A 12,292-nucleotide genomic window follows, 5' to 3' on the forward strand; every position below is an offset into this window, starting at 1 on the left:
GACGGTATCGTGTGCAAACACGCTTACGTGTTCCTACCTAAATATATAATTGACAATTTTGTTCCACGAAATCTATTACGTTTTCAGAACGTTATTACTAACATTATTATTATTATTATTTTAAACACATTTGTCTTGAAAATTATTAATTATGTTGTACGTAAAGCAGGACTGTTCTATGACAGCAGGTGGACGCTAGAAAGAGCAAAGCCAACGAGAATAGCATCAAACCCGCTATGGTATGTTCCAAAATCATCAAGGTTGCAAGTGTTTGTTGTTTGTAATGGCTATATGTAGCTATATATTTTATGGATTTATTAGAATGCCACGTGACTTTGTAACTACCTGTAGAGCCACTACCCTTTTTTTAAACTTTGGAGTCTTTAGTCGCTACAGTTCTTTACTTAGTGCGTTATCTTGCTTTTAAAAATGTCCAAAATATTACGAGAACTAAATTATTAAAGCAACATTTGAAAATAATAATAATAATAATAATAATAATAATAATAATAATAATAATAATAATAATAATAATAATAATAATGACAACATAAATACATATATTGAACACACACTGACGATATTGAACAAAAAAAATAATGTTTACATTTACTGTAACAACAAAACAGCACAATATAGGGATACAAATAATAATAATATAAAGAAGAAGAAGAATACTTGTTGGAATTACAAATAGTAATGTTTGAGAATAGGTCGTTCCAAACATGTAAAACATACTTTGCCTTTCTCACTTTTTCCCTTTTTTATTTGTACTATTTTCTTTGCTTTCCTTTCTCCTCTGGATTTCCTCCTGGGCTTTCACTATGTAGTCGGGATCTCTACATTTCATTCCACGTGGGATTAACGGATCGACAATCTCTGGTAGCATGCATTGTTTAAAAAAACGACAGAGTTTAGGAAGCATAATATTCTTCCATAAATCTTCATTCCTTACTACCTTTTCAATATACAGAGGTGTTTTGTCGTCAATATACACTACCAAATAGCATTTATTTAGTTCGACAATGTTCAGCTGTCCCTGAATTTGGTAGTAGTAATCACTATTTTCTTTTAGTTTCAAGCTTCCATCTGGCTGGACAAGTAAGAAAAATGCCCCTTTCCTCTTTCTTATTTCTTCTTGAATATCTTTGTTCCTGAGGGAAGGAACGCACTTGACTTCCACTAGTGCATTCTCTTCAACTACATACCCTGTAAATATGCAGATAATACCAATTATAATATTAATTATTACTTTGTGACGATTAAGGTGTTGCATATGAAAAATTAGTATTCTCCCTATTTCAAATTTAGTCAAAAAGTAAAATTTGTTCGACACTGGTTCAGGAGAAAAGACATAACTAAAGGCAAACTGCAACTCTTCAATCAAATTAAACTCTCGTGAATTACAAATTATGGCCAATATCTTTCCCTTGAAGTTCCAAAATCATAACTATTTGAAGTCATATTGGTACGAGAACTGGGTGTGAACGTTTGCACAGAATCACATACATAAGTCAATGTGTGTTATTGAAGAATGGAATACTAAATTATTTGTTGTATAACTACGCGTATTATAAAAATCGCCTTGTAAACGTTGAAGTTTATTCAGGAAAAACAATATTTTTTTAATGTTTAGGCTTACTTCTAAGATTTATGTAGAACATATTTCGAAATTATTAGTGATGATTGGGGTACTAGCTAACACAAAGTTTTTCTACCTCTTCCGTCATTTCACCATTATCATCCCTCTCAACATCATAATCTCCTAGTCTTAGTGTATAACGTGAGATAAACTTAAAAAAAAGAAAAGCTTTAAAAAAAAGAATGAGACAAGTCACTTTACTTTTGGGTAATCTGTTGAAGTGTTTGTTCTACAAGTATAATTTTGCTACGTATTTGAACTGTAATAATATCCAAAAGCGTTTATCGGTGAAGAGAAAAAATGATAATAAATAAAGGGAAATGTGTAAAAATTTCCAGTAGGCAACTACGTGTGATCTCAGCGTGTATCTTCGTATAACAGTAAATCTCTAATAAATGAAGAGATAGAAATAATTGCATGAATAGTTCCTTTAAACTCTCTTATTATAGTAATCGCAAGGAGTTGTGAAGCTTGAGGTACCGGCCAATAGAACGCAAGGGTGCATTACGGTTGTTAAGCCCCACACAAAATTTTTTATGAGTGTCTTCTCTCGAAAGTATTGTTTATGAATCTTTGGGTGTATCAGAGTTGAACCACAACGTTTCTATTTCTGATGTAAATCCCAAGCTTCACAAGTCGTTGCGGTCACTATAGTACGAATATAACAAGTAATGTAATGCTAAAATTTCTGGTAGGTATACGTTCGACCGTTTTAAAATATGCAGCGTATACGGAAGACTACTTGGCGTGTCATACATATTCCAATATATATGAGGATACGATGGACTCTAAAAAAAATCTGTATAGTTCCGTATAAGCCACATTACATTCCTGTATGTAACGTCAAATCTTCGAAACTCGATTAGAAGGGAATACTTAGAAAAAAAAAATACAGTTTCCAATCACGCATTGGTTGCCTGAATCGTGGGGCCCGAGGGCTGCAGCCCCATATCCCCCGTAACATGGGCTCCTGGCAGAAGTCTTGCAGATAAAATAAATTAATATAATTATTATTATTGAAGATTTGAAAGTTCAAAGCAGTATCTGAAATCGCGGAAATAGTCAAAGAGGATGTACAGTATGAGTAACGAATGTGAAGGAGGGGGCCGGAGGAGTGAAGTATGCAAGGTTTACGAAGGAAGGCGCCGGGTAAATACGGTTGGGAACCTCTGGAAAACAGTCATATGATAAACAGGAATAGTAAACTGGTTAACATTTTCTGAAAGACGTAAGTTAGGCCACCTAACTGTTCCTTCCAGGGACATATTTAGGGAAGCTATTGGGCTCAAGGCCCTCCCTAAATAAATTCGTTATCATTTTTTCGCGTTGCACATATACTGCTACTTACTGGCCCCTCAGTCGGCTACGAATAAACGGAAATCAGAATTACGAATATTTTACAGCAGCTATAACTTTTGCTTCTAGTTTTTATTATGAAAGCAGTAATTTTTGCTTCCCCAAACTTTTTAAATATCAATATCAAAAATTTACAAAGAAACGGAGCCATAAAAAACGAAACTACGAACAAAACTTCAGAGAACAAAATCCACCAGAAATTTTATAGGATAGGACGATAGCCCATCAAACAGGAAAAACCTTTGGTCAGGGTTATAATGGCGAAGGAGCGACCGCGTTGTGAATTCAAAATTTATTGTACTTAATTATTCAATTTTATATAGAAAAAATAACATTCGATTTTTTAAAAGAAGTAAAACGCACATTATATTTGGAAAAAATTTTCAACAAAAGCAACATTTCTCATTTTTTCTTTGAACCGACTATAGTAGATAATATTAATAAATACATGTCAGGTAAATTGTATTTGTTCATATGGGCTACTGTTGAATCCAATACTGGAATCGATACTGAAAGTACACAAAATACTTTAGAGTAAATAACCTATATCTGTAGGTTCTTAGTTCTCCCATGTCCACGCATTGAAGTGAAGTAAATTGATAGTAGGCTTTATCTCATCTATTTCCGACTTGAAAAGTATGGGTCAGGTTTCTAAGTACGAGATGGTTGTATACAGAAAATAAATAAAAATAATTTTCATTCGGAAAGATTTACTAATGAAAAAATGTTCTTACCATCAGGACTAGCGGCCAAAAATCCGTGTGTGAGATCTATGTACAGTCCTCTCTTTTGTATTGTCCAGCCTTTCTCAGCCGCAAGCCTTCGGAGAGCCACATGTTCATAATTCCTCCCATATTCCATGGCTGGTGTACATACATTTCTTTTGTAAAGTACATCCTTTACCAATAAATGACAGGCGGTGTTATCTTTACGCTTAATTACCCTACCAAACATAGACGCTGTTAGTCTGTTACGACGCTGCTCCTCGTAAACTAAGTTGCCGTGCTGTCCTCTAGAAGAAACTTCTATATTTGTTCTCTGTTCTGTTGTAACCTAATAATAATAATAATAATAATAATAATAATAATAATAATAATAATAATAATAATAATAATAATAATAATAAGTTAGTTTCGTTTCACAGTGTGAAACTATGGCAGACTTACAAACTATGCAAATTCAAAGCAAAATCAAACAAATTCGAGATTGAATCGATTCCCGGAAACCACTTTTCGATATCTCTTACCGTTTTGGCTTAAAAAAGGATTGACATAGTAAGATGCTAAATCAGTTAACGAAAGCTGCTATTCGCTATCTACTTCCGTTTTTGATTTATGCGCAATTATAATTTTGGCTACACAAAAATTCAATTGAAACCTGAAGTAATATAAATTTGTACCAGTTCTAGTTTTAGTAGAGAGAAATAAGTGGGCCTATTATTCTTTCTTCAAACGGTGAATCATTTGTTGAAAACAGTTTATAAAATATTAAAATTTCATTGTTTTGAATTTATAGAATTTTTAAAAAGGCCTATTTTTGACCGCCCATTGCGTATTTATTGAATATTAAAATTATATTACATGAGTATTTATTAAACCAAAAATTCATTTTAAAAAAAATAGTATAGCATAATTTTTTTTAAACATTACTTTTCAAACATTCATTGAATCACTAATATGAAATATTTACACTTTTTATGCTTGTTATTCAATGGATATTTAAGAAAAAAATATTTATGCTTTATTATTATTATTATTTTGTTTGTTTTTTTGAATAAGTATTCATAGTAACATAATTTCAGTATTCAATAAACATGCAATGGGCGGTAAGAAATAGGCCTTTTCACTATTTTATAAGTATTAGAAATCAAACAATAATGCAATTTCAATATTGAGTATAAAATAAATATTCCAAAAATATTGTTTCAACTTTCAGTGCTATTAAAGGTATAAAATAAATGATAAAACGAACTTAAAGTAAACTTTAAAAAAAATTCAAATAATTTAATATGGTTTAAGAAATGAAAACTTACGTCGTATGTTTTGAGCTCGGCTTCACAGGCTGATTGAAGCGAAGTCGGAGACAGCGGTGGTTTATCCGCGTCCGGCCCATAATCTCTGTCCTTTTCTGGTGGAAGTTCTAATTTTCTTCTTACTCGTCGTGAACGGGAGTGAGAACGCTTGCGGCTTCTCTTGTTCATAAATCTCCTGAAATACATTCCAGGACTATTTTCTATCACAGATTTCCAAGGACTACGGTGCCATGCTGCTTTTTTGTTATATGATAGTCCTGTAACATAGCATCGGCGCTGGAAGGCACCGCGATTTGTCAAATTAAGCCTCTTACCAGCATTGAACTTTGACAGAAGGCTCATATACAGCTCAACCCGATTAGTTGTTTCGTTTGGAACTAATCGGTCTGCCTTTCTTATTAACTGGTCTACAGCAGCCATAATGTGGTAATACAATCCGGCCTTTTCTAAATCTGGAACTAAGTTTCTATCTTCTTTTTTTGTACAAAAGTACTGTTTGCACTTCTCGTGGTTCCCAAATACGTGCGATGGACCATTTCGCAGGTCATCTCTAAGATCCTGCACTGAACACTTCTGTTTTGCATTATAGGATATAGCTCCCCGAGCAGCAGCGGTTAGACGTAGAATTCTATCTCGCAAAATTGTTCTGGCTTGCAAGGGGAAACTATTTTGCATACGCAGCTTGTGGAGCGCACATGTATAGTTCCGCACACAATGATTTGCGCATTCAACTTTCGTGACTTGACGTCCATACGGCACCTTTTCGATTATCCTGGAGTGAACGCTGGAGTCGCCATCTGCCACAAATCGTTTGTAGCGAAGCGTATGCATTTCTTGGCTCTTGCAAAAGCCTTCTACGATTATGTCAGCTTCCATCGACGAAGATGAGGATGACCAGTTGCGGTAACATCGATGGTCGCTTGGTTTTTTATTTCTTGATGACGCTGCAGCGCACACTGAACAATATTTGTTTCTCACTCCCAAAAATAATAGCTTGTTAGTTTCTTGACCAATAATACATGCCTGGAAAAGATAATATATACAACAATGTAAGTAAAATTTAAGTATTAGCAACATTATGCACGATAAAACGTAAAACGTATTCAAATTTAACAAAACACAGTGTAGACCTTAGAGCGTTTGCACACGTCCACGGCATTGCTGGCCCAGTACCGACAATGCCGGAACCGGAACCGAGGATGCTTTGGACACGCGGCCGGCAAAACCGGTTCCGGCGCTGCTTTGCCCACACATCCCGGTAATGCCGGTGCCAAGAAGTAGTTAGAATTTGAACGTGAAGGATAGAACATGAGTCCAGCAATAAACAAACGACATCTCCTTGCCTTGATGTACGTACGGCGAAGAAAAAGGAAACAAAGCAGTACTAGAAAGATTTGGATCCATCCATTGTTGACAGTGCGTCATGTGGAAGGTTCGTTTTGTAATATACCATTACAGTTGAAAGTAATGGCAATTTTTTTTTACGCACCCTGTACCTAGCAATTTTTTTTTTAATTCAATTTCGGTTTAGTTACACAATTTACTTACTCTCTTTACTTCGAATTAAATATAATAAACCCAAAGGTTTTGTTAGTAACCATATTCCCACTGTATAATATATTTATTTATATTTTGATTGAGTGTAAATCCCATTTACGGATATATAACTTGAATAGTTACAAGGTTTACCATTCTGACGTCATACCGGAACATAGTTCCGTTATTGGATATAAATTTCCTTAATTTCAGACCAATGTAGATTTTGGCCAGGTACCTAATCTTTCCCTCACCCCCTCTCACTAGTCCATAGTCACTTTCAGATCCGGTTATATCTGGATTTGCCAAATTTCCATTCGCTTTGTAATTTCCGCGGCTAAAGTTTTCTTTCTGATTGGAGGAATTCTCTTACCTCTGGCTTTTTCGGCGCAATGTTATCAGAACAATCGACGACACCCTACAAGAAGCAGCTTGTGAATTTTGTGCTACATATTTTTCGGGAAGAATTCCAATTTACAAGGACAACTAAGGTAACATATAATGTAATCCAATAGTTAAAGATTTACAACAGAATAGGAGCCCGAAAAATCCGCAAATTTTGGTAAAGAAGCTGCAATTCAGTGAAATAACAAATTCCAGTTCTGTTTACTAGGAAGCCATGTTTGCTGCCTATCGAGAATAGACAACAGTGAAAGAGTGACTTTACTTTTTTTTTATTTCAAACTCAAGTAGGGATTAGGGAAATTACGACCTGTTTGGTGCATGTTGTTCGTGTATTAATTAAATGTGACTTTCTATTATTTATTCAGTAATCGCATGTACGTAGGTTTGATGGTTGTAAAGTGAATAATAATAATGGCAGCTTAAGTTAGCTTAAAAGGGCTCCTATCCCCTTTTCCAAATTGAACCAGTTTCTAGCGGGGGAATGGGTTAGTTATTGTTCGTTTTAGGGCCTTTTCCCCTTTCAGGGGAAGGGTCCCTCCATAAACCTCGTTAAGGTGCCCCCCGGGCATCAATTTTTGGCAATCATTATGTAAACAATTGGTCAGGTCAATTAGACCTAGTGTTACCTTTCTCATTTTTGACCCCCTTTAAATTAAATAGAGCCGACTGTATATATATCGACGAGGGAGTAATGTATTTTAAATCTAATGTGTTAGGTTATTTTCGTCAACGTGCATGTAACTAAATGGTGCATGTTTAGTTTAGTTAGTTGTCTTTATGTATAGTACTAACAGTGGTGTATGTAGTTAGTAGTTTTGTGTGAGTGTGTGAATTTTCGATTTGGACAGTGTATAAATATGCTTTAATTTAGTACCATTTTTCTAACATAAATAAACCAGAGTAAATATTAAATTTCTGATTAATGAGTACAAGTATACATTTCAGTACACGGTAAATTATGCCTCCACTACAGCGCCATAGCGTCAGTTTTCGGTAGTCAATTGTTTGTTGACAGTACGACATCGCATGACTTAGTGATTTAGATTGTTTGATTTTGGACAGTTATTCTCAAATTACTTCCCGTGGACATGGTTTTCGGTTCGGATGAGTATACCTTCATATAAGATAGCATGAGATCTTACTGTACTGAAAATTTCAGTTTGCTAGGTCCAATAGAAAATGAATAATCCGCCGAAATAAAGAATACCTATTTTCTTAATAGAAGTAAAGTCCATATGCTGTTACTGTTTGGTTCAAAATGTAGTATTAAATTCTTTTTTCCCGTGGCTGTCGAAAATTCCATTGTTGCTTCAGTTTTATCAACAAATCAGAAATAGATTAATCATTGACAATTTAACTTTCCGTAAATACATGTATGATTTTTTTTTTTAAACCTGCAAAGTAAATACAATTTGGGTGCTTCGAAATAAAGAGTACGTGGTTCGATGAATGTGATCGTGTGGTGGTTTGAGCGTGATAGATTGTGATAGTTATATATATATATATTTATTACTGCGTAATGTAAATATGTGTATGGCCTGCGTGAAAATGTACGAAATAGGGTGTTTATAAAATATTATTTCGTGCGGAAATTAGTAGATAATGAATGAATGTAATGAAATGTTAATAATATGATATATAATATGAATAAGATGATGACCCTTATAGTTAAATGGATAGGCCTAGTAAATTTTATATAGTGAAAATATGAATATGTTTACGAAAAAAAAAAAAAAAATCTCTCGCGTTTTGACTTCCACACCAGTGCATTCATCCAACCGAGTTTGCTACTTGAATGTAAATTATAATTGGGAATTGTGTGTTACTTTGCATTTATGTACCTCATAATAACAGCCCCAGATCTTAAGCCTTTCAATAGATAGAGTAGTATCATGTGGGAATTACTTCTAAAGGATGACAGAAATGATAATTAAGAAAATCAACTGCTATATCCTGTGATCATCGAAAAGTACAGGTTTCGGTCAGTTGTACCTTTAACATTCATAGCCTCTCCGAGATTTTTTTTTTTCCGTTGCTTACCTTATTTATTTATTGTGCAGTGTTCATATAACTCAGTTCGGACTATCCGATTAAATCAACTGCTACTAAATGTAGCGTACCCGGACGTCGACCCCTAGTCCCCTTAAGTATTTTCATGTCTTTTCTTAGTCTAATTAGATGAGGGAAATTAACGACGTCCCAGACGGTGGCATGTCTGCGCTGGGTAGCCATCGGTGATGTTTCGGTAATTGAAATCACCGATCCAAAATTCAGTTTATTTATTTAATTTTTTTTAATTTTGGCAAATCACTAATTAGGGATACCTTAGCTATTACTCTAATTTCATCCCTATTCTGGAATCTTCTAGTTTCCAAGAGGTCGGATGATTTTTTTTTCTTGAAATTCTAAATTAGCGCCTTCTCTAACCTTCCGGACGATTTCCGGGAACCTGCTGGTTTGGGCCGGATACGGGGATCGGATTTCAATCTTACAACCAAATTCTTGTGGGATTGGGATCTGATGGACACAGAACTTGCATCCTTGGCAGCAGGGCGTTCCTTGAGTCTACGTATTTGAGTAGACCACCCTTTTGGCATGTTAAGAATATTTTGGCTATGGATTTGTTGAGATAGAAATTCGACTTTTGTCTTTGTAGCGTTAGTTATTTCTCACTTAAGTCTTTGGCGCCACTATTCTTCGTCTTCCTTCTTCTCTATCTCTCTCTGTCTTCATTACTTCGAGATTTTTTTTTTTTAATTTTTCAACCTTGCCCCCCCCCCCCCCGATTTCTGAAACTCATAAAAATGTACAATATTCATATCACTTATTTCGATCGTATGTACTAACTGAGACATCGAGGGATGCAATTCGTGGAGGTATTGCAGCACATCTCGGGACCATTTCCGCGATATTCAATCCACCACGGGAGAAATTGACGGGAAGGTACACTATGCTTTTAGATTCCTAGAGACCTTTGTTATTCATTGATCATACAACTTATATCAAATGGATTACTGATTTCTGGTTTTTATTTCTATTGATTGGTCATATAGTGTGTATGTATTAATAGTTTGGGCCCACTAGTTTCGAATAACATTGATTTTTTTTTTGTTGTATATACATCTATATATATGTACTTACATAGTTTTAAAAGTTACGTGCCTGCTCTATTTGTTGCATTTTCCACTTCTTATGTCAACTTATTAAATAACACCAACATTTTTTTTTTCATATACGCGGATCTTTAGTAAATTGAAAATGATTATTGATTATCGGGTTTATACATATAAAATATAATGTTGCAACCTTATGAAGGAAAAAGGTGAATTTTGATAGTCAGGGTTTTGTTTTGTCTTTGAGCCAAATAAATATAAATATTTATAAAATATGAATACTTGTCGAATATGAACGGTTATGTAGAAGTTAAACGTCGACGAAATATTAAGATAGATATTAAAGTGAAATTTATTGTATTGATTAATATGAATATATATATATATATATATATATATATGCGAGTATGTATGTAATGGGCTCGATATTTACCCTGGTCTTGTTAGGTTGCCATAGATTTTTGACACTCGGTATTAATTAACTATTTGTGATATATAGTATTCCCGCGTAAATTGTCATAAATTACTTTTGTTGAGTTGTTATTAATTTTTGTAACTATTAAAGTGGAATATAATGTTAACTACTGCATGTGAATAAAACAAGTAGCGGGTCGTAAGATAAATAAGAATAACCCTAATCCTTACCCAAATTTACTTTGCGAGTGAAATTAGCAACCTACGAAACAGTGCGCCTCCAACGACTTTTTCCATCAGTAAAACATGGAACAAATCCTTCCCCTACGATCGGACACCAAACTATTCAGTATCTAGAATTTTTGACTACAAGATCTATACTAGGGAAAAATTTAGTGATCTTAAATTCAACGAACTGAAATCTGTTCAATAAGTTAATGCGAATACCGGAATATGGAAATATGTTCCCAATATCTGTGACTGGATTTGATAAGTTTTCCTTAATATTGACAAACTTTGAAATTTTAGATAAAGTGCGTCGAGTGACGAAATGAGAAATATAGATATACATATATGTGATATGAAGCAATTAGTTGTCTATAGTTAAGACAAAAACAATTGAATACTCTCACGGACACAAACCACAGTGCATAAAGAGAGTTGAAAAGAAAGAAAAAAAAAAGAGCTATTATCGACGTGAGAACAAAGACTCATAAAACAGTCGATACGTCTCCTATTGAGACAAAGACTCAATAAAATATTACTAAAGTTTTTTTTAAATGATTAACCAATTATTTTTTTCTTTTCCTGCAATGATATGTATTCATTGCACTGAGTTTTAAATATATATTGACCCTTGAATTTTTTTTCTTGTCTCGTCTTTGGTTTAATTCTTTTTCATGTAATCCAACTTTTAATATATATATATAAAAAGAGAAATGTGTTATTTGATCTTGTTGAAAGTAGCGAATTTCTGTGCATGTTTATGAAACATTCTTTTCATGTATTAAATTTTTTTCTCTGTTATGTCAAACTACACCTTCTTCTATTGAAATGTAATAAATGTCTATAGCATTGTAGTTAGGTTAGTTTAATTCAACCAAATACAACCCGAAGTATACATTGTCCTGTATGAATGTGTGTGTGAGTGAAATGTAGGTTTAGTATTAAGTGTACCAATTATCTTGTCATACATATGTGACTTATTATAATTATTGGTAGTTATCAATTGAACTCATTGAATGTTAATACTAACTTAAGTTGGCTCTATGAAGGAGGTAAAAAGGACTGAAGTAGCCTGAACGAATGATCATCATGAGAGAACTGTGAAAGTCAAAATCTTCGTCACATATGTGATACTCTGATTTTTTTTTTCTTTCTGTGGTCGTTTCTAACATGCCATCAACTTCGTCGTTCATTTTTCAAATATTGAATATTAGTCTAGAACTTCTGGAAATATTTAAAAAAAAAAAAAAAGGTAAAATTAAACTTTCTCATCTATCTCCGAGCTAGATTGGGATAATTTGGTAGTTGGGGTCAAATGGATCTAGGTCGGGGATGTATGAGTTAACATGTGTCTACCGTTGATCACGTTAATACCAGATATTCAACTAATAGCTATTGGAAATGATCACAATTAGATAATTATTCGCTTTCCTTTACCATATTCCTTAAAATATCTAGTAACAGTTTTCCCTTTATCACCTTCTTACTTTACATCTTTCCTCTTCTATCTTCTTTTCTTTTCTTCATCTTCTTCTTCTATTTTTTAATAAAACTGGAAGGGGGGTCGTG

At 33.9% G+C, this 12,292-nt stretch overlaps 1 protein-coding gene across 1 annotated transcript; it reads right to left on the reverse strand.

The window, feature by feature from the left end:
* Window positions 1–607: 607 nt before the first annotated feature.
* On the reverse strand, window positions 608–5,592 carry LOC145676490 (uncharacterized). Its single transcript, XM_081747294.1, has 3 exons — window positions 5,031–5,592; window positions 3,733–4,051; window positions 608–1,209 (listed from the first exon to the last, which is right to left on the reverse strand). The coding sequence occupies exons 1-3, from the start codon at window positions 5,448–5,450 to the stop codon at window positions 749–751; spliced, it is 1,200 nt and encodes a 399-aa protein (XP_081603420.1). The 5' UTR covers window positions 5,451–5,592; the 3' UTR covers window positions 608–748.
* Between the last annotated feature and the right edge of the window lie 6,700 nt (window positions 5,593–12,292).

The sequence above is a fragment of the Thermobia domestica genome, unplaced genomic scaffold (genome assembly GCF_964235325.1).
Source record: "Thermobia domestica unplaced genomic scaffold, izTheDome1.hap1.1 HAP1_SCAFFOLD_168, whole genome shotgun sequence".
Lineage (NCBI taxonomy): Eukaryota > Metazoa > Arthropoda > Insecta > Zygentoma > Lepismatidae > Thermobia > Thermobia domestica.